General features: G+C 41.7%; 1 protein-coding gene across 5 annotated transcripts in view; it reads right to left on the bottom strand.

Moving 5' to 3' along the window:
• Window positions 1–1,854: 1,854 nt before the first annotated feature.
• The window catches only part of Dnmbp (dynamin binding protein), a 120,395-nt gene continuing 98,623 nt past the window's right edge, over window positions 1,855–23,626 (bottom strand). For all 5 annotated transcript variants that reach the window (XM_003479788.5, XM_063245054.1, XM_063245052.1 and 2 more), the window contains 11 exons: window positions 22,200–22,347; window positions 21,556–21,573; window positions 18,913–19,112; window positions 17,640–17,770; window positions 16,612–16,716; window positions 11,700–11,828; window positions 9,980–10,312; window positions 9,430–9,609; window positions 7,697–7,895; window positions 4,943–5,466; window positions 1,855–3,438 (listed from right to left, as the gene is read on the bottom strand). In XM_003479788.5, coding sequence (XP_003479836.1) covers window positions 3,253–3,438; window positions 4,943–5,466; window positions 7,697–7,895; window positions 9,430–9,609; window positions 9,980–10,312; window positions 11,700–11,828; window positions 16,612–16,716; window positions 17,640–17,770; window positions 18,913–19,112; window positions 21,556–21,573; window positions 22,200–22,347 — 2,153 coding nt within the window. In that variant the 3' untranslated portion in view covers window positions 1,855–3,252. The remainder of the gene's footprint in view (window positions 3,439–4,942; window positions 5,467–7,696; window positions 7,896–9,429; window positions 9,610–9,979; window positions 10,313–11,699; window positions 11,829–16,611; window positions 16,717–17,639; window positions 17,771–18,912; window positions 19,113–21,555; window positions 21,574–22,199; window positions 22,348–23,626) is intronic.

The raw sequence follows: 23,626 nt of genomic DNA, 5'->3' as shown, positions 1-23,626 counted from the left end.
ATTTCTGAGCATTCATCTTGTCATTTCTATGTATCTCATAGCATTGTTGGGGTCAGGATAATTCAGTGTTGACAAAACCTTGAATGCCCCGATTGTACAAGTCTTTCAGAATCTCTTGAAGACTAACATTGTGTGCCAGGGGATAGTCCCTGGAAGCAAGAAATATTGGCATCATCCATCTTTAGTCATACAAAATAATTCAATATAACTTTATAGTCATGCCTGTCTCATTTGGAGGATCTTTTGTTTGCCCTGTTTGTTCTGTTGTAATGTCATTTGTGGATAACTAGGGTAAACATCAATGTAAGAAACTGAATTGACTTAAAAGCAAGGGAGAATAAAGGAGGGGCGGGGAAAGTTAACGTGGTGAGAAGGAACTTAATGGAGAGGGATTCTGAAATCAGGAAGATTCAGACTGATCCTGCAGAAAGGTGGAATACTGGGTTAAGGGATGTTCAAGAGAAGATTTACAGGAAGTTTTGCTTTGTGAAGTATGGGGTCATCCTCTCCATCCACGGCCCCAAGAAATCTTCAGTAAAGGTCTGTCTGTTTCATTCTTCAACACTTTGAGGTAAGTTCTGGGTTTTAAGACAGTTTGATCCACAAAGTTGAGATTGGACAGAACTCAAAAAGTGGCTCAAGCCTTTATCATTTGTTTTCTTATACTTACTTTGGTCCCTTTATCCTCATCTCCTGCCAGGTCTATACAGCTGGGAGAGGAATCTGGTGGATGCTACAGCGGGGGTGGGGGATGGTGGGAGTGAAGGTAACACTCCAATGTCTTTTGTTTCTATGCTACACCCAGGTGCTGTAAATCTAGCCAGGGTTCCTTGGCTTTTGTGAAGGCATTTTTGGGGTTTTACTTATGACCTTGAGCTTGCCAGGCAGGTGCTTTGCCCCTGAGCTATATCCCTGGCATGTGAAGGCATTTTCATGCAGAGAGAGTAACAGTGGTATATCTATGGTGGATGGGTGCTGGAAAGTCTTATTCCACCATTCTGCTGATGTCCTGTCCTAGTCATCTACAAGTACTGTCTCATCCAATTCTTTTTTTTTTTTTTTTAAGAGCAGAAATATTTATTGGAAGAAAGCTTCTGTCTGAGAGAGACAGAAGGGGTCCCAAGTGGACCAATTCTTGGAATAACCCTAAGCATTACTGTCTCCACTTTACATGAAACTGAAGCACAGGTTAGATGACCCATTGCCAAAATTAAAACTGTTAAGCATCTAAAGCCAGCTGAGCTCCAGAACACAGGATAGAGCTAGGGAGCCTGCAGCCCACATTAAACTCATTCACAACCCTTCAGGACCCTCAAGTAGCACTCAGGCAAGACAGACCGTCCTCGGACTCCACCTTCTTAGTTCATAAAATGCGGGGCCCAGGTGACCCGAAAGCTCCTTTGCCATAGCTGGCTTAGGTAACCACACCTTCTATTCATGAATACTGGGCGATGCTTTACTATCACCCACATTCTGTCCCTAATCCTTCTGCTACCCCGCTCCCTTCCTCCCTGCCACCTTGCTCAAACTGCTGCTGTGTGTCCCTCCCTGTTCATCTCTAGCGTTATCAGTTTCCACACCTGAAATGTTGAGAAAATCTAGGATTTCCACTGGAGATTCCATCTCTTCCATCCTATTGGAATTTATTTTATAAGCAGCTTTAAATAAAGAGGCATCTTAAGTTGTGGAATGTGTTAAATTTTGGCAGGAAAAATTTGGGCCTGAATTTCTTTCGATGGTCTTTCCCATCCCCGTAGGACTCAGGGCATCGTTGAACTGGCAAGAAGGCACGACAGACACCTGAGCAAAAGGTTCAGGTTCACCATGGAGGGGAATCAAGAGAACATACTCATGGCCAATAGAAATGATTTTATTTATAAAATAACTGAAATATAAACATCTCTAAATATAAACACTCTTCACAAGAGACCTTTCATCACTGCCTGTGACCACTGGCAGGGACACAGCATGAGGAGTCCACAGGTGTCTCCTGGGTCACCAGGATCTTAAGGCCAAATATGCTCTCAGAGAAGCAGGGACTGTGATTATTAATTCCTTTAAAAGACAGATTTCAGAGTTATTGTAAAACAGGCTTCATTGTTCCTGAAGATCTTAAGTACAGGAGCCCTGCTACAACCAAATTTTCTGAGGCAGATTCTAAGGGGGTAATAAATACTTTCCTGTGACCAATGTGGAGTTATCAGGCACTTTAGAATCTGTTTGGCTTTGAAAACTCTCCCTAAAGCATGGAGGTTAATGGCAAAATTGAAAATGTCATTTCCTAGCCTAGAATAAGCTACTTCTGGGACTGCTTCTCTTAACTCAAGTCACGTGGGTCATGTTTCTGCATCCACGGATGTGATTGAACGGCAGTAGTGTGAAGGAGCAAGGGATGCGGTCCTTGACCAGGTTTGACTGGTTAGGGATTAGTGTACAACTAGGACTTTTAGTGGCAGCTGGAGCTCTGATGCTGTTATTCTAGGAAAACTGTCCATTATTGAGCACACAGATGAGACATCACACAGACTGTATAAAGTAGAGGTGAATGTCAGGGTAGATGATTGTATCTAAAAAGGAAAGAGAAACTTTCAGATAAAAATCAGAAAAAAACTTTCAGAAAATAAATACCCTAACTACTTCTTAGCAGAAGCAAACAGCTGAATTTTCTATAACCAGACCAGAAATACAATGAAATAAAAAAGATCAGTATTTTAGAGTCCTTAGAAATTAGGTGTGAGAAAAGAAAAAAAGAAAAGAAAAAAAAAAAAAGACTAGAGGTATCTCAGAAGCTTTGAAATACTAGGTTGGGGTGCCATCCTAGCAAAAATGTGACCTGCCTGAGTCCCCATGGGAACCCCATTCAAGTCAGTTTCTGATCAGTGGCTCATGAAGCATGGGGCCACCCCAGACACAGTATAATACAAACAACGCTAGCCCGGCTTCCTGCAGACACAGAATATTGGTGCTCTGATTGGAACTTTCTCATTTCCAAAGGCGACCCAGCACTTGCCTTTCGTCTCCTGGTCACTGAATCATTTGTAAGCCCCAGGGTCCACTTCAAATTCTTGAAATTCTAGCAAGCATCAAGATTTATAACCCAATGGGGAAGAACAAAACTTTTCTTGCTCTCCACCAGACATGTTAAGCAGCGCAGCCAGGCCTGGGGCTTAAGACCAGGTGCCGGTCAGCAGCGCACCAGAACCTTTCAGCTGGCTGAGAGCAAAGGCAGCAGTGGAGCAGGGCACAACAGGCTCAGGTGTACTCAGTTTTGCGGATATAATTGGATGGGACATAGCCCTTCTTCCCATTAACTTCGGCTAACCACCACTCTGTATTGCCGGTGACATCTTTAAACTCGAGGATCTTGAGTCTCTGATTGGCTGACACGCTCAGTTCGTTTGGGTTTCGTGCTTTGAAGGTGTAAACAGCAAAATATACCTGTGTGAGGGAGAGAGGGAGAGTTAGGAAGCTGCCTGGAGCAGTGCTGTCCAATAAAACTTTCTGTGGTGATGTGAATGTTCTGTCTGGACTGTCTTGAGCACCTGAAATATAGCTAGTAACCCGAGAACTGAAAGTTTAATCTTATTTATTTATTTTTATTTTATTATTTTTTAAAAATCTTATTTATTTTTAACTAAAGTTTAAATAGCTATACATGGCTGCAGGACTCATGAGGTTCAAAGAAAACCAAATTTCACACCTTTTATTCTTTCAAAAATGCCTGGAAGCCTCAGTCAATATGGAAGATGACTGATCTATGAGGGTTCCCTCCTGTTCCCAAATCCTATATCCCATCCAGAAATGCAGAATTAGAGCTGCAGGTGGGTGGTAGCTCAACACAGAATACTTGCCTAGGCAAACCCAAGGTGAGAAGGGGGGGGGGAGTAGAGGGGGAGGAAAAGAGAGGGAGAAGGAGGGGAAGGGAAGGGAGAGCTGGTGGGAGGAAGGAGGGTAGGAAGGAGACATGTAACTGAGTTTTTAAAACCCCCTAAAATAATAATTAATTTCAAAGCAAGAAATGAAGATCTTTAGGTCCCCCAAATGAAGCAAAGGTCCATTTGCCCCGTCCATGTGTCTAGGAAACCTGTTAGGGGTCCGGAACTGGGAAACCTGCCCTGAGGGAGAGGCACACACACAACCATCAAAGTGAGCACACCCAGCTGTGGCACTACGAAGTATGCTGTGGAAAGTGTGAGCTGAGAAGCTTAGGTGAAAAGCCACCGGATTTCAGAGTCCGGCAGGAGCAGCACCTCCGTGACCTAGGGTGTGGCAGTGTCCCTCAGCAAAGGCAGCTCCTGCTGAAGATGACACATCGCACAACGCAACATTCGAGCCCTGATGACCAAGCGGTACAGCAGAGACTCCTTCAGCTGTGACTCTTAAAATGATTTTAAAATCTGGGTATGGTAGAGCCTGGGTAATCCCACCTAGTCAGGAGGCTGAGGCAGGAGGTCTGAAAATTTCAGAGCAGCCTAGGCAACTTGGGAAAAAAGTGGGGGAAGGTGGCTGGGGAAGGCACTCAGTGGCAGAACACTTGCCCAACCCGCATGAAGCCCTGGGCTCAATCCCCAGTATCACAAAACAAAACAAGGTGGGTTTAAAATGTGCATAAAGTTTATACTCGAATTCATAAGACAGGAGCAAGCCATTAAAAAAAGAACTGGAGAAACTGAAGTAGCACCAAACAAATTTCATTTCTAAATTCTAGAAATATAAATATAGATATTTTAATAAAAACTAAATAGGTGACAAATAATTTAGTGATGGGAGGAGTGGGAAAATTTCATCATGGTACCTTTTAAATCCCACTGACCAGAGATGCTCAGCGTGACGGCAAGAGCTTCCTGCACAGGGCCTGGCAAGCCTCTGCCTCGCTGCTCCTGCACCCTCAGCACCCCTCCTGCCCCCTGGACCACCACAGTTAAGCCAGGAGTGTACTTACCTGGCTGCCTTCTGCTTCGCTGATTTCTAGCTCTTCATTTTTGTCTGCCAGAGCCTGGGCCGCTGTTGCACATCCTTTTGTGAGGTCTTTACCTTGTCCATTTCTCCCTGGTACACAGTAACCAACCTCTGGATGCTTGGTGCTTCTGGTGCAGCCCCTTATGCTGTTGGCATCTACAGAATCCCCCAGTCTGGGCTGGAAGGCAGAGTTTGGGTCTGATGAGAACCTGGAAGACCCACTCTCAGGACTACCCAGGTTCGATGATGTACCAGGAGTTCCTTGGTCATACTCTTTCAGTGAAGGTGCATCTTGAGGCTGCTTTGGACAAGTAGCTGAGGTAAAGGACACAGCCATGCTGCTGGGGTTGAAAGTCAAGGTGCTGCTGCTGTTCTGCCGAAGGAACCTGGGGGAGGAGCTGCTGTGCTCTGACTCAGTGGAGGAGTGGCTGCCCACAGAGGCGTCCGAGTGGCTGTGGCGTGGATTGTAGGGCTTTAGGAAGGAGCTGTACACGAAGCCTTTGGTGACTGCAGAAGGAAATAATGATGTCAAGAGCTTGTAGCACATGGAGGAGAAGTGAAAGTCAGAGAATCAACAGAAAAATGACGGTTTGAGAGGCAGATCAGCGGTGAGAGACAAACTGATACTTGTTTGGAAATGGGCAGACACAGAAAACTTAATACGAAGTCCAGACACTGGCTAAGAAGAAACTCAGCCAAGTATATGTTCAAACATACTTCGTGCAGCGGAGAGATGTGAAGGCTCTCCCTGTGCTGAGGAGCCCCTCAGACGGACACCCTGCCTCCCTGCCTCCCTCCCGTAGCACCACAAGCCGCTGGGTAAGGAGAAGTGGAACACGGGGAGCAGCCTGATGCAGAAAGCTGGTCCACGAGTCCAGGATAGACGGGACACACACGGCACATGCTCACTGGTACAGCTCCCTTAGATGACGACAGAAGCCCTCGGCGACAACTTCAGACCATATATTAGGAACTGAGAGGGTATCATAAGACTTTTATTACATGAAGAGAAATCTGCCTAAGAATAAACCCTGATTATATGGCCTCCATGGGAACAACGTCCTCTTTTGGAGTTAAATTTAATATTACATTAGTTTTATTGTATCTATGTTTGCTTCTAGTCCCAGGATTCTGTTATTGAAGGAATTCACGGTCTCCAGAACTGAGGGACTCTCCCAGGTCCTCTGCATGGTGGGCTATGTTTGGATTTAACAAGAGCATAATGTCATGTTTACAGGAAAAGGACTGGATTTGAGTCCCTACTCCATTTTTGAAATTTTATTGTTTTAATATATTAATTGAATCAGGGTAGTTGGTATTTCTATCCCCTCATCTTTTTTTATGCTTGGAGCTTTCAACCTCTTCTAGTTCTCATAAAATACATCAGGCCATTCTCCTGTGCTGCAGAAGGTAGAATTTACTTACTATATTTAGGTACCTATATCCAAACTCAACCTCACTTGGTCTCTGCTGTGCTTCTGGTATCTGACACAAATGCTGGCTTGCAGGACTTTCCCTCAGTATCTGAACAGATGGACAGGGCCCGCTGATGCACATGGAAAGGGGTACAGGGCCCAAAAGCTGTTGTAATACTTGGCTTCTTGCTTCTCAGGATTGAGTGAAGTCCTGAAGATAAAAGTCCCGAAGACACAGCACCTCCTTACATGACTTGGAATTTTATGGAGTCTATCAGTTTGAGCCTATCAATGCCTGCCACCTGCCATCTGCTTGTCTCCCTGACACGATCTTTCCTTTCCCATTATAGTCTTTGTTATTTAAAATAAGCAGAAGTGAGGAAAAGTAAAAAGTAACGCAAAACCAAATGTTTCTAAGGAACTGAAAAAAGTGGTAACTTTCTGTTCCAGTTGGTGTCCACAGAGTCCCCAATTACTTACCTAAAACACTTAGATCAGATACGTTTTGGAGTTCATTTTTAAATTTTTATTTATTTATTTATTTTTTGATTTGAGGAAAGTGACAAATTATATATGTTTCCTAACACCCTTCACCAGGCTCTGGGTCAGCATACCATGATCAAACTTCATACAGCAAAATGCATGACTATTAATACCCCAAAAAAGGTAAGTCATGATACAAATGGTGTTACATTGCGTAGTTCAAATGTTGGTCAAAAGACCTAAAAATAATTTTTGTAAATGCCTTTTGGATTTTGGAACTGTAGAAAAAAGATTTTAGTTTAATATTACTTTTTATATTTTTCTTTAAATTCTGTAAACCTCACCTAGCCTAGAAGCTGAGAGCTGGTTTTTAAAGACATTTCCTAAGTGGTCATGAGGTAAAATAGTTTGATACAGAGGAAAAAATAATACAAACAAAATCTGTAAGTTTTAAAATTCATATACATAGGAGACAACTATATAGAAAACTAGTGCAACCTTATTTTGTGGCTCACTCAGAATGGGTTGAGAAGAAACGGGCTTCCATTAGCAGTATTTGCTGCCTGGATAAGCTATAACACATGGCAAGATCTTACAAGGTAAGTAACAGAATCTTCTATGGAATTTATTAAAACAAAAACATAAATAAAAAAAGATAAAAAGAAAAACATAACACAACCTAAATGGGTTCTATTTCCATAATGCTGTGGACATTACACTCTCTGAAGAGGGATACAACTTTTAGAGTTATTTTTCCCTTTAAACAAAGGCTCTCATGTCTTTTTTCTTCATGTTTTCCCCGTTCAGAGTTACATTCACCTAACAGCTAAAATTCTTACCTCCATTGTCAATCAGCCAGCGATTCTGACTGCCCATGGGGTCTTTCTTTTTGATCACACCCACCAGGTCACCTTCTAAAAGTGAGACATCCAAGTCCTGGGCAGCATTGAAATTCCGTTCTGCTTGGAAGAGTTTATCAGGGGGATACCGTGCCAGCAGCGAGGCCCGTAGCTCTTCAGACTGCAGCATGTAACTCGGCTGAAAGGTAGCAAAGAAAACACCATCAGCAAGAACTCTGTCAAGCCCCATAGCCCCGCAGCTGCTCGCTAGGTCACTGGTATTTAGTCCTGGCTTAATCAGAGTCTCAGCAGTAAGGCACTGCCAGCAACTCTGCCCCTCAGACACTTTTGTGAGTTATCTGTTTAGCTAGGTAGAAATCATGGTAACCTCAGCAATGTGCTTTTATAGCTAAAAAAATACTTAACATAAACTTTTCATGACACAACTGTGATTAAAATGATACCTAAAGAATCAAACTACTGGGGCTGGGTTGGGGCATGTGCATAAGGCCCTAGACTCAATCCCTGGCATCAAAATAAAAAAAAAAATAAAAAATAAAAACATCTAAGTAATATTACTGAGCACTATTCTTCTTTCATGGGGTTTGAATACAGGTTTTCCCACTGAGTTATATCCCTAGCCCAGTACTTTTTAAAATTTCAAACAGGACCTCACTAACTTGGCCGACTAGGCTCAAACTTGTGATCTCCCTGCCTCAGTGTCCCAGAGTCCTGGGAGTATAGGGCTATGCCACAGCACTCATCTCACTGCATCTTACATTTTTCTAGATGCACCTAAACAATTAAGGCATTTTCTATCCTGACTTTCCTATTTATAAAAAGTCTTCATAAAAATAAGAAAAAGGTAGTCATTTTGGCATTTCTTTCTAAAGTAATATAAATGTCTATGGTATCACATGGACCAAAATAAGCAAAGACATATTAGCAAGTTTTATTATGAACTCATATACTCTGTTGTATTTTATCCTGATTTTTAAAGTATGGAAAACTGACTGAGTGTGGTGGTACACACCTGTAATCCCAGCACTTGGAAGGCTGAGGCAGGAAGATTGCCACAACTTCAAGGCCAGTCTGGGTTACAAAATGACTCTAAGGCCAGCCTGAACTACACAGTGAGACCCTGCCTCAGAAAAAAAAAAAGGTATGCAGGAACTGAGTTCAAAAAGAAAATAATTCCAAATTTTAAAAAACGCAGTCAATGATAAACTAGCTCTATTAACTTTCCTAATACACAATAAAAAATATTAATATACCCTTAAATCAGTTTCCTTAATTAAATAACCCATGAATTAATATTAGTACTTTACTAAGATTCAAGAATAATTTCAGAGGGCAGCCTGAAGTTTCTATCAGGCTAAGAAAATTGCAGGCAGTCCCTGTGGGGCGCCAGTAAGCACACAGTGACACTCGGGAAGAGCGGGGCACTGGGAGCCTGTGACGATCTGACCCAGTAACCCCACTGGTAACATTGGCTTGCCCAGTGCTTACTATGTGGCTAGTGGTTTCTCGGTGCCTTCCAAACTTTAACTCATGAAAGCTTTTTAATTACTCTGGGATGTAGGTAAAATTATCTGCGTTGTAGAGAGGAGGAACCAAGCTCCAGACATGAAGTGAGGTACTCAAAATACAGTGTGCTAAGCGTCTGCCCTGGGGCCTGAACCCAGATGGTCCAGCTCAGAGGCACACACTCTCAACCCTCAGGCCCTGCTCACCAGGCCCAGGAACGACTTCCGTGCAGACTGCCGGTCTGTGGTTTTCCTCTCAAACGGCTTCTTGGTAGCTGGAAGGGACTCAGGGAAGAAAGTGAAGACCTGGAGTTGCTGCAGAACTCTGCTGTGTTCTTCATGGAAGATGGCGATCAGGTTTCCATCTCTGCCAGTAACTTCGAGTAACTGGAGTCCAGGGGAAGAGCCAAGATGGAGGCAAAAAGAAAAAAGTTGATGATGAAAGATTCCTGGGACTGACAAAGTCTCCTAGAACCAACTGGAAGCTAAATCTCAACAGCAGTGGCCCTGTACCAGCTACCAATGCTGCAGCTGCTGCAGGAGGAGAGGAGCTCTTGGGGACACTGCCACAGGCTACAAGGGCTGGTTCTTCTGTGAACTGTGCGAGATGGAAAAAGACATTGAAGATGCCCAGGTTTCCTGCCACCATCAAGGATCTCTCTATTTTGGCTAAGTTCTCACACAACCCTACTGTGGCCCTAGAAAAAGATCAGGGAGAACCTCAGAGACGACTCCTCCGAAGCAGTGAGCAACTTACCGAGAGCAGCGGCTGCAGCTGTTCCAGTGCCTGCTGCACGAAGTCGCAGTGGGCTTCGGCATAGCCGTGGATGCAGTTGGCGAAGAGGCCCTGCGCGTACTGCTGAAACTTGGGCAGCTCATCCAGCAGCTGTGCATTCAGGGCCTCATAGTTGTTCCGGGCTGACTGCAGCTCCTCTAAGGTTTTCTTGTCCTTCAACTTCTCTGCTCGTTCTGTGCAGTTGTAGAAGTCCAGAAGCTTGTCAAAACGCTTCTGCACCAGCTTGTGGGGGCCTGTAAACATGCTCAGTAACTGATTCAAAGGCGAGATGACGAGCCGTTCTGTCCTCTCTTTCTACAGGAATGAGAAAGCCACATTGGACAGCTGGTCAGCATCTCATGCGTGAGTCTCCAATACCCTTGCAAACCTACTTTGGTTGGCTGGTACCAACTGCTTTGCTCCTAGTGCACAAGCTGGCCCCATGTAGGGCCACAGACACACTCTACTGACATCCAAAAAGAGCTCTGCATAGATTTCATGCATTCACGCACTAAAGCGTTTGCAAAATATACTAATCCTTCTTTATCTTCTCAGTTGATAAATGCTAAATTATACATGGATATGTTTATGTTAAAAACCAGATGTGACAGTCTTGGTAACACTTATTTACATTAGCTTGATTTGTGTGTGTGCGCGTGTGCGCGCGCAGTGCTTGGAATTAGACCCAGGGTCTTGTGCCAGCACTTCATCATTAAGCATTCCCCAGCCCTGTGTAGCTTGATTTAACTCAGATTTAGTAGTTGTATAAATCTGGAGTGAAACACCTTTCACTGACCTATAATATAATGTTTCTAATCATAACTTGGTAAGATTTGTTTTCACTTTTCAAAAAAACAACTCTTTTACTCTTTTAAGAACAGATAAGCCAGACTTGACAGCACATGACTGTAATCACAGCATTTGGTCAGCTGGGCAAGAGGATCAAAGAGTTTAAGGTCAATGTGGGCTACATAGTGAGAGCCTGTCTCAAAAACAAAAACAAGCCAGAGCAGGGTTTTGAGCATATGCTTAAGTACTTAGTAACATTTCATTCTGTTTTTGGGATGGTCTCATTGTTGTTTAGGCTAGATTTGAATTCACTATGCAACCTAGACTGGTCTTGATCCTACAGCAATTTTCCTGCCTCAGACTTCGAAGCTTAGTAGCATCTAAATAAAAAGAACATGTAAAAGTCCCCCTAAGAGTATATATTTGCTTTGACCTTGAGTCATACAGGGGTATCTAAGAAACTGTCACATTCCATTTAATTCTATTTGCAATTAAACAATCCCATATGTAACTATCCAGAAATTCCCAACCAATTTGTCCTTTAGTACTTTCTATATAAAGTAGTTTGTACTTTATAAAAATCTACCTTAAAAAATCTACTTTAAAAATATTTAGGAAAATATGAGCATTATCGATAGTGATGCCAGATTAATTTTCTAGTTTTCTCTCCCTACTCTATCCTCTGAAACTAAGTTGATTATAAACTATAAAAATAATCCAATGAATACTTTTGGGCTGTACCTGTCCCGTTATCTGAAGGTCATGTTCTGAATATAAACCTGGACACAAACGTAACTAAAGGACACACTATGCTTCCACTCCCTGCAGAATTAACTTCTGCATGAGCTGCCATTAGAGGTGGCCCTGGGAAGGGGCCCCGCTATGAAAAGTGAGCTGACAGAGAGCCACTTACGAACTTGGTGAAGAGCTGGTCACTAATGTAACGGTGCACCTTTTCAAACTGCTCCAGGTCCCGGTGTCCCCTCTCCATACACAGATCCCACATGCTCGAAGCAGCCACCACTTTCACACACGCTGACTCCTGAAGCAGATTAGAGACAAGTGAGTAAGAACACAGAGCTGGACTTCATTTAACCATGGAGCAATCTGCAAAAAAAAAGGTTCTATCACACAAATTTTCCTCTCTGGAATAATCTTACAGCTTTGAAATAAGAATACTCTTCTAAACTGATATGTGAGGCAAAGAGAAAGGCTAAGAATTTTAGTTACAGAAAAACTGTGAAGGGCTTTTATAATCTTATTAGCATTTCTCTGTGCCTCCTATAAAAGAGGGTTTCTCAATTTACCGAAAAATAAATCAAATTAAAACCAAGATTCCTGCAAGATGACGATGACCAATCAATCACCTTCCCTTCTTAAGTCTTGGCTCTTGCTGTTACCTTCTCAAGGACAACCTCAGCCTCTCTGACAATGAGTCCCGCTTCCTCGGTCTGACTCTGGCTTTTCTGAGGCTCTTGCCCTGCTCTGCTCCTTCTACCATTGCAAAAGCTACCTTCTAGCAGAGGACACCTTGCTGGTTCTTATTTATTGCCCCTGTCTCCCTTCCAAAGCCCCAGGAAAATGAGCTCCAGGAGGGCAGAGATTTGCATTGCGTCACTGACCCAATGATTGCTTGCTGAATAAATGAACAACTGGATAGGAAATACCTCCCGGCTGGTTGTGACTGTTTTGAGTCCAGGCTGGTTTTCTTTGGCTACCTGACACAATGCTGGGCTTTTGCCTTGTTTAAGCATAGGAAATGCCTATTATATTGGTATCCAATCCAATCTAATCTAAATGTACTAAAAACCCCACTGGCATATTTCAAGAGTAAATAAAAATCCCTCAATAAAAACCATCAGTGGTTTTACAAGATACATTAGATCTTTTGACTTTTAGGCCCCTGTATTTGTACAAATAAAGTCTATGCTTTTTCAGAACGATAACTAGACTAATTTTTCTTGAGTGGAAAGCTGATATGATGCCCTCTTATTTTCTTTTACAGAAATATTGTGACATTCCAAAATATTGGCCCATATACTAGTGAAGATATCAAATTATATGGCCAGTAAACCTCTAGTTTTGTTCTTGCTTACTCTCTCTCACTCATCTAAAGTTGTTATTTAACAGGGCTTTTCATTTTATGCCTGTGACAAAATTGTTCTATTTTCTCTCAGATTTTACTATCAGTGGTCAGAATCAAATTGACCTATTTATCAAATAATTATCAATGTTACATACATCCCACTTTAAGTCCCATCATGGCTGTGGAGAACAGCCTTCCAACTGGAGTATTAAGGTGTATGTTTCCTATACATCCAGAAAGTATGGAGAGGAAACCGCCACACAGGGATCTAAGAATCAGGAAACGCCTGAGAACAGAACAGGGGAACTTACCTGGCAGCCTCCCCAGGACCTTTTGGTCAAATTTCTCATTTTAAACTAATATATTCCAGAAAAGTTTTGTAAACCCTATTTTCTACCTAATTACATTTTTAAAATATGAAAGAAGGGAGTTTGTTTTTTATAAGAAATGTTAAGGGCATTTTAAACCAGTGAGGATTAGTCAATAAATGATAACAAACTAGAAAAGGACACTTACGTTGCAACCTCAAATCTTGTATACTGAATTCCAGCTAAATAAACAATTTAAACTTAAAGCAATGGAACAATGAAAGAATGGGAGAATGTTTTATCTTACAGTAGGAAAGACTTTTCCATGTATGACACAAAACCAAGAAGCCATTTTTTAAAAAGTTTAAATACAGGGCACAAAAATTAGACTTTTCTTTATAGAGAAAACACTTTAAGCAAACTGAGAAGTCACTTGGAGGAAATATTTGTGAACCATCATGTCTACAAGATAGATAACTATACTACTAATCGCTGTTAGTTCATCAAAAAGAATAGTTTGTGCTATCATTGTTTGATCATTTTTTCATGCCTACAACTTGTAACTTGAGTAACTTCATCTAAAATAACAATATGCGATGTATTAGTGTTACTTTCCTACTATTTTTTTAAAAATTCTATAGCATTTCTTTTTATTTTCTTTTTAAAATAAAAAAGGCTATTTTTGTATACAGAAGCCCTACAAATCATTATGAAAAAGACCAACAAGCTGCAGATGGTGGTGTACACCTGTAATCCCAACACTTGGGAGGTTGAGGCAGGAGGAGAACTGCCGTGAGTTTGAGACCAATCTGAGCTACATTAATGAATTCAAGGCCAGCCTGCATTACATAGAGACCTTATATCAAAAAACAAACAACGAACAAAAAACCTGATAAATCTACAGATAAGTGTGCTGAGTCACAGGAAGAAAAATGTAATAAACATATAGAAATAGCCTCAATTTCATTCACAAGAAATATAATTTAAATCATACTGAAATTGTTTTTATCCATCTCGCACTGTGTGTTGGTAAAGGATGTTCTAGTGGGAATTTTCACCTTTCTAATACCTATAAAACTTAACACTTATCTATTCAAACTGCCATACGATTTGATTCAATAAAATCTAGTCCTTGCACAATACAAAGCTAAATCTTGGAAGCAGCCTGTAGCATGAACAGATGAAGAAAGTGTGGTATTTATACACAATGGAATAGTAGTCCTCCACAGAGAGAAAAACTTGAGTCACCTGAGGGAAAATGAACGTAACTTGAGACAGTAATGTTAAGTGAAATCAGAAACACAAGCTTCAATGCTGCATAGTTTCCCGGAGATGGGAAACCCAAAGTATAAATTGTCTGCAGAGCAAAATAAAAGACAGATAATAGCAAACAGGAAGACAAATCTTTTGTAAACAGAAAGGGGACCAAGAGATGAGAGAAAGGGAGGGAGGAGTGGGGGAAGTAAATTTAAAAAATTAAGATGTATTATGTACATGTACCAACTCCCCATAATGAATGTAATCATTATGTACTACAAACATGTACTAATTGAAAAGAGAAAACAAACAAATCCAAGAAGAAAATACAGTGCCCTAGACATAGTCTCAGAGATCAGAAACTGATATACTTTTAAGGATATTCCTTGATACTTCTTCTAATCTTTTGCAACTATAATTTAAATGCATGTCAACAGGGGACTAGTGAATACATGCTGGCACATCATGTAATTAAACATTATGCAGTTGTAGAGAGGCTGGCGCATTTCTTTGTGTAAGACTATGAGATCACTTCCAAAATGTGATTAAGCACAAACCCAAGACACTGTAGAGGGTCGCTCCTCCCCTCCCCACCTGCACCCCTACCTCTACCAAGTCGGGGAGCTGACAGGAGACAAGGACTTGAAAGGTGGAAGTTGCCTCTGAGAAGGTGACCAGGCAACACAACAGGAGGAAGAATTATTTTTACTCTTTACTTATCCTTGGTATTTTAAATTTTGCACCACTGTACTTAAAGATTTTTTAAAAAGTGAAGGATTTCTTAAAGAAAACTATTTGTTTTATAAGACTAGATTGATTGACTGATTGATTTTTTGTCCTTTTGAGACAGGGTCTCGCTGTGCAGTCAGGCTGCCTTGAGCTCACTTTGTAGCCCAGGGTGGTCTTGAATTCACAATGATCCTTCTGCCTTGGCCTCCCAAATGCTGGGATTACGGGTGTACACCACCACATCTGGCTTTAAGAGCCGATTTTCATGTGCGAGGAATGGGGATGTAAACTCAAAATGTATACAGACTTCATAGCACTTAATCAGTAGAGAACCTAGAGCTAAGAATAGAAAGAACTCCAGTTCTGGTTCCCACTGCCCAAGGCTGATCAGATCCCCCAGCCTCCCCACCTGAAGCTGCTTATTGTTCCAGCTTTAGAGGTTTGATGTGTAACAACTTCATGAGCTACAAGTTAAAATGATCAGACACCCGCATCGGAAACATTCTCACTCTCATCTAGGGCTCCTCCTTTTGCTTGCCTATTTCTTTCTCTAGTTTTGTTCCCCCTACATTCAGCATCAGATCTTCAAGATATTTTGGCAAAATGAATAGTGACAGGTGCTTCTTAAATAACTGGAAATAAAGAGACAGTTGAGAGAATGTACATGGGGGTGGTGGGAAGGTGGTGAAAACTGAAAGAAAAAGAGCTACGGCCCTGTAAAATCAGAGCACTGATCTCCAAATGTTGGTTACCTTCTAAGTTATCTATAGGATTCTCAATAAAAGCATCATGTATGTATCATATCTTGACCACTTTCTGTCTTGTTACTTTTCTTGTTGCTGAGACAAAATACATGACACCCAAAGTTAAAGGAGGAAAGGTTCATTTCAGCTGAGTTTGTAGAGGTTTCAGTTCATAGGTGACCGGCTCCAAGCCGGAGTAGCACGGCAAAGGGGCACTGTAGAGGCCAAACAGCCCGCAGCAGGCAGAAAGAAGGGAGACAGCAGAGACTCAAAGCAGTGAGGAGGAAGAGCAGCAGCAGCCTCTCCATCTTACCCCTTCCAGGCTGCCTGCCCTCTGGGTGATGCCACCCACACAGGGTGAGCCTTCTCAGTATGCACACCCAGAACTATGCCAACCAATCAGCGGACTAACTCAGTAATCACAGACCCTTACACTCAGCATCACACACTCTAGATCTGGCCACTTCTGAAAAGCTCCAGCTATGAACACATGAGGCTTTGGAGGGACATCTAGACACAATCCATAACACTTTCCAATTCTCCTAAATGAATGTAACTATTGTTTTGCAAAGACACTAATTAAAAGAAAAAGTACATTATATCAAAATAGTCACTTGAATCCAGATTACTTAACTTTAACTAATATGCTAGATGAACAGGCAAGTGGATCAAATTTTCTAATGTTCTGATGCTGATACTCACTCGGATATGCTGGAGGTAGAGGGATAGGTCTCGGATAAAAGATTTAATCAATCTTTCTTGCATTCGGAAGGTCTTTTCTGTTTCTTCAAATACCTCATCTTTTATCTGTCCAAAATAAGCATGGGCTGTAAACAAATTTGGACTCTCCTATTTATCCTTATCAGAAACATCTTCCATTTAAATGTGAAACTTTTCATGTTTGCCTGAATCATACTGAATTGAAGTTAGACCCCTTTCAGTGGCTTTGAGAGACTTTCAACACATGGCCCTTCTTCCTCCAAACCATCTTCCCCTCAGCGGTGGACATAAATCCTGTCTCTCATTACGCTTCCCTTTTCATTTCTGGTACTGCCACATCTGCTGACTAGGGCTTTCCCTCCTTCCAGCAAATATGAGGCTCCCATCTCCCTTTAAGGCTCAGATGAACTCTCAGGTCAACAAGAAGCTTGCTTTCATGGAATTCTTGTTTTGCTAAGAAAGACAGTATTCAGGAACAAAGTGTAAAACTAAGCAATTTTCTGGCTTGTATTTTCCACGAATCACTATCTTGGATAACATGATATACAGCAGGAGGATGTAGCTGGAGACCAGGCCTGCTCTCAGCACTGTTACCGAAATGGGTTTCAAGTCACTCGCCTTCCTTTCTTTGTTTCCTTATTTGTAACATAAGGTATCCTTACTAGTGATCCCTTAAATCCCTTCTAGCTTAACATTACAATTTTAGATTTGTCTCCCCAAATGGATTATAAGGGCCTTAGGGGTGCTGAAAACCATAATGACTGTTAAATTTCAACCAACCAGGCCTCCTAGTTTGCTTTTGTATATATTGTAAGCAGCTCACCAAAGCACTAATGTAGGGTTGGGTGGGTGGATTCACATAATCAGTAGCTACAGACCCTTTTCCCACCACTGGCAAGACCAGAAACGGTGCTGAGAGGGCAATTTGCTTGTGAGCTCCAGGCAGCTGCTCTACGGAGCCCTGAAAACCCATCAAAGTCTCACTGAGCCTTGAAGATTAGGGATCTCACCTGAGGGGCAAAGCCAGTGAGGTGCTTCAGGTGACTGCTCACACGGTTGGATTTCTTGATGATGGAGTGAATGTTCAGTTTGGAAATTTTCTCCATAAGGCTATCCTCGTCACCCTTACGGTACTTAAGCACTAGGGAAGGAGTCAAAAGTGGTCAGTTTTTTTCTGAGGCTGAATTACATGAGCTAACAACCTGAAAATACAATTTTTTTCAAAAATAGATATAAAATTAGATTAATAACCCACATTAGAACTAGTACATGCCTTTAATGAGTTCATAGTTAACTAGACAAAATACTAATCCAAATAATCATTTATGAACAGATGCAACACCTAAAGAACAAAAAGAGACTGGGTCAGGAAAAAGAGTAACGGAGGAAACCAGGCAAAGGTGGAGGAGGGGGCCAATCAACGCGAGTCAGAAAAGGTCTGAAGACCGACACTGAGCCTGTCAAATCATCAAGGTATGGCGAGATGGGTCGTTTTACTTCTTTGAGCCCACCTTCCTCAACAGCAATACAGAAAGTAATAGTTTCAAGCCCCATAAGAATCACATATAAATGATTCTTGTATATAAATTACTAGATCCTTCTACCCAATGATTTACACAGTAGAATACTGTACCTTAGTATTTGATTAATTACTGCATGATATTTTAGGCACAGTCTGCAGAAAAGTCTACAGATAATAGCAGAAAAAAAACTGGGTAACAATATACTTTGCTGTTGTCGAGGATGAAGATGACGGACGAGGGGACAGAACCAAGAGAAACAGCCTAATAGCAGAAGCTCTAAAAGCCACAATCAACATTATATCTGAATGTGGATGACATGACTGAAGTAGACAGCAGAGAGAATTATATTATTATTTTTGCAGTTCTGGGTATTATACCCAGGACCTTCCCACTGAGCCACATCCCCAACCCTTTATTATTTTGAAACAGGGTCTTACTAAGTCACTATTATGCATGACACGGCTTGAACTTGTGATTCTTCTGCCTCAGCCTCCCAGCATGCTGGGATTAAAGGCATGCACCACAGTGGCTGGCAAGGGTTTTATCACTGGTGCCTTATTTCCAATATACCCGGGTAGTAATTTCAATATTATTGCTGCCTTTTTCTTCCATATCACATTTGTCCCAAATTTTACTACCATTTTCCATCATAGCCCCATTGCACCTACTGCCTGCCCTGTCCATTTTTGGTAACCTCATTCTTTTGAGCAGACAAGCCTCATAGGGCACATCTCCTTTTTGGCAGTTAGGTTTTTCTTACCCAGATCTTTTCGACGTTTGTATTCATTAATGTTAACGTTGATTTCCTTGACAGCCAGGACTGCATTGGTCAAAGGTACTTTATCTGGGTGGGGTTCCGGGGTGGAATTCAGCAGCTCCATCAGCAGCAGTGGGTAACGCATGACTCTCTGTACAGGTTTGATGAGGAAGGAGCCCAGATTAATGTAATTGGTGCAACCCCTGTAGGAAAAGGCAAAACAAGACTTCAGTCTGCTGTCATTAACAAAGCTCCAGGATACTACTGTTAGTTCTAAACTTAGCTCTGTTCCTTTACAGCTTCATTCATTCATTCAACAAACATAGCCCACACATCACTTAGTGACAGCACCACATTTGAGAAATGAATTACTGTTTTTTTACACATGTAGTTTTATTGTAACAAAGCAACATATACACTTTGAATGTTTAAAACTGCGTATCATCTTTTTCTTTCTGGGGGGGAAAAAGAATTTCAAAATAAACCAACAAAATTACAATTACAATCCAAGTAAAACCTTACAGGTTCTGATTCTTGAGTGGCAGGGCTCAAGTCATCATTAGGAGAAAATTTTATTTTAAAAGTGTCATCTTAAACTGCAAGGATGTCTGTTAACATTACAGTTAAACATGGCAAAGGAGATGCAATGTTGACCAATGCCCGTTTAGCCCACCCAACACCCCAAACCCACCCTTTGCTGACCTTCTACACCCCATTCTTAAAAGTTTTCTAAAATCTTTTTTAACACCAGAGAAAGTAGACAGGTACATGTTGGTAAATGTTAACTGTCCATATGCACACAAAGACACATCTCTGAGTCCAATATGCAGAGAAAGGAGGAAAGAAGCTAGAATTCTATGCAGTCCTGCTCAGAGGCCTCGCACCCTCCAGCTTCCAGCAGAGCGAAGGGAGTGGAGGGTTTTCTTTCTTCCCACAAAGCACAGTGGTGTTGATGCCAAAAAGTCTGTGTGGAGACAGGAGGGCATCAAAACAAATTTAGGACAGAAGGCTGTAGAGATCCTTTTCCCAATGTATTGTGTTCAAGGTTTCTCCCCACAAAGTAAATTGAGACCCATGGAATTTATTTAAAAAGAGAGACCTCAAGAGCAGGGTAACTGAGCACAAGAGGGGAAAAAAGACTGTGACTTGCTCCCAGGGACTAGAGAAATTTAAAAAAAGGGAAGCACGAGAAGGTTGGAATCCATCAGTGTCATCTTCTTCATGCTCCTCTCCTTCCACCCCTTTATCATCTTCGTCTTCTCCCCTTCATCCTCATCCCTTTCCTCATCCCAGTCTTCCATCCTTTATCACCATCATCTTCTTCTCTTCCCCTTCCTCGTCATCCATATCGGGAACCAAGTAGTCCTGCAATGGATTTGGCTAAATATCACCTTTCATGACCTCTCCTAATTCATCTGCGCCTGCATCACAATGGTCAGTAAAGCAGGTGAAAAGGCTGTCAGGTTCTTCACGCTGCCTCTGCCTACTGGCTTTATTCTGTGTTTGAAGTGACCCTTTCAGCAAGTCCACTCCAGATTTTCATTTAAACAACATTCTTGGTCACATGAAATTTCCTGGAAAGAACTTTATTTTCAAAGTAAGGATTTTCATCAAAATAAAAATCTATTCTGTAACCTGATTTTATATCTTCAAATTTTGTCACTTCCACTTTGGTCAAATAATGCAATGCTTCTCTGTCTTCCTCCCCACGCAGTGCAGACATCTGTGGATGGTTAACTAATGTTACCCCAAAATTTGGGATTTTGGCGATCAATGCTGACCTCTTCTGAAAAAATAATTGGCAGGGTTTGTGTTTCTGATCTACGTTCAGTATCTCCTCACTGGCTTGTTAAAAGTCTATTTCATTTTGTACTTCACCAGTATGTTCCTTAGCTTCTTGCTCTTTTTCTGAGATCTCCTTGGCCTATCCTGGTTGGAGCTGAGCTCCTTTTTACTGACTTTGGCCAACGTGGTGCTGCTCCATGGTCTGGGAGCTTGAGCAGGGAGGGAAGGGAAGGCAGGCGCCCACTCTTCTAGGGCTCGTTGGCCCTCCCCTCGCTCTTGCCCGCTCTGCCCTCCAGGCCAGACCACCAGGGAGGGGAGAGGCGGGTGTCGGGAGGGGCTCTGGCTTGAAGAGGGGAGGCAGCGGCTGGTGGATAGGCTCTCTCACTGGAGCTCCGCTCTCGGCTCTGCTCGCTCACCCCAGCCGCTTCCTCGTCCTCCTCCTGAGAAATGCATTATTACTAGGTGATTTTGTTATTGTGTAGACATCACAGAGTACACCAACATAGTCTAAGATGTCTACAAGGTCCCAGGTGATAAGCTTAGGCAGCTACCATTGTAAATAGTCTGTCTCAGTGTTTCATGATTACTGGGCCCTTGACACATACCAGCTACTCTTCTAGGTGCTAGAGATTTAATGGTGACCTAAAATAGTTCTTGCTCTGATGGGGAAAGACAGGCCACAAATAAATATATAAAGTGTCATTTGGTGGTAAGTGGTATGCAAAAAAATTAGAAAGTATGATTGGGTAAGTTTATCTTCTAGGTTTCTGTCTATAATTAAGAAAATAAAGTTGGTCTTTTAAGGACTAGGAAAAATTCACTAAATAAATGAGCCACACGTCAAGTAGCCAACAGACTTACCATTCATTGTATAGGCTCCTATAAGGCAGGGAACAGGAGGGAAAAAAACAGACAGCATATTAGAGAAATGATACGAACATTTTCATTGTCACAGCAGACAACAATCAACTGCATAAAGAAACTTATGGTCTACGGTGACACATCTCATCTACTAAACAGTTATCCACATATCCACTTGTCCACGTATTATACCTATGTAACATGTTTCTCCAAGACCAGAGCCTCTCACCTGATGGTCAGGAGTAATGACCGTATTCTTCTCCCCTGTGCACTTACTTATTTGGAACAGACTACCTTCCTGGCTGCTTCTTACTTAAAAAATGAGGACCTAATATTTCATCTCCACAGATACAAGTGATTTAAATGCACAAAAATACAAACAGAAAGCTTAAGATTTCCATAATACATAATGGGAACAGGGAATATTACATGCCAGGATGCATAACAATCAATCAATCATGTTTAAAATAAGACAGACAGGGCTGGAGCAGTGGCTTAAGCGCCTGCCTGGCAAGCTCAAGGTTTGATCCCCGGTACCAAAAAAGACAGACAAGTGTTTTCGACGATCTATAGACATAAACATGAGATGAAGTCAAAGGACAGACTAAAGAACTCTGATTAAATTAAGTAGGCAAAACTCCTACCTCAGATCTGCCAACGAGTCTTGAAGATGCTTCTGGAACTTTTCATCTTTCTCATAGATTTCCAGCAGGGAAATGGCCTCATCATGATTCTGGCAGTAAACCTTGTATGTTCCCTCAAGGGCATCCCGGTGATCAAGAAACACAGGTCCTTTGGAATCACAAACACACAGAGTTATCGGTAACTTTCTTCTCAGTCTCCTAAATACAAAGTACACGGCCAAACTTTAACATCAGCTAAATCCTTTTTTTTTTTTTTGGGGGGAGGGGGGGTAACCAGGGATTGAACTCACAACCTTGCATTTGCCAAACAGGCACTTGTGCTACTGAGCTAAATCCTTGGCCCACATCAGTTAAATCTTATTACAAGAAACAATAAGGTTATTCATCAAATTAATAAATTTTCATATAATAGCTTAAAGTTAAAACCTTTCAAGTAGAAGAAATCTTTCAAGTAGAGGACTGCATCCAGGTATTCATTTTATCAAAACATAAATACTCACCCCTGCTCCCTAAAACAGAGCCTCCAGCCCTGCTCATTTAGGCAGAGAAAGGCATCTGCAAGAACTGCCATGTGGGCATGTGATCAGAACCAGAAGGGGCCCTTTGCTCTCTACTCAACAGGAAAAGTTGCTCAGGGATGAAGAAATTCTGCTACAGTACAGTTTATTTTTCTTTGTGCATAAATTAAAAACACAAGACTATAAATCCACTTTATTATACTATGATACCCAAACTATGATATAATCACACATGTAATTCTTTTTAAGCTGTTAATTAACAAAATGTATCAATGAACTTGACTATTCCCATATTTTCACAGTACACTGAGTGACCTAAGAAACTGGTAACACTGCTTCTAGTTGAGCGTTACTAAAATTTACCTGCAATAACTTCATGTAATAGGAAATGTGCAATCACCTAATGTAATGTGAACACATGCCTTTAGTTGTGATGAAGTCATAGGTACAAGTGATATTTTGTGGTTTATTTCCTATATTCATATTTTACATGTTAAATTTCAGTTAGAAATTAATAAAAATAAAAATGTAATCTTGTTTTTTCCTCTCCAAGTTCACAGACACCATGAAATGTACTCGTAGACCCACATCTTTAGCCTGCCAGGCACCCAACCCTGGTGTGTAAGCAAACTTCAAAAGCAGTTTCTCTTAGAGTTGCTGTCTGAATGTGCCTGCTCCGGACTTGCTAACATTATTCTCCCTCTTGCCCCTTGCTCCTTCCATCTTCAGCTTGTAGTGCTGCTCCAAAAACCAGAACGAAACCCTCTTGTCCTTACTGCCTTCCTGAAACATAACCCTACTTCCTATTTCTCCTGCAGTGATTCTTTTCTGATTCTCTGAACATAGCTCTCCCTCCAGAACCCCAACCCTTCCTGTGTCACCTCCGCTCACATATTGTGTCTTCAGGAA

Source organism: Cavia porcellus, unplaced genomic scaffold (genome assembly GCF_034190915.1).
Source record: "Cavia porcellus strain 051 isolate PalLab524CR breed Dunkin Hartley unplaced genomic scaffold, mCavPor4.1 scaffold_2, whole genome shotgun sequence".
In the NCBI taxonomy this organism is placed as follows: Eukaryota; Metazoa; Chordata; class Mammalia; order Rodentia; family Caviidae; genus Cavia; species Cavia porcellus.
The sequence above is the reverse complement of the archived record's forward strand: the minus strand, read 5'-3'. Positions and strand labels throughout refer to the sequence as shown.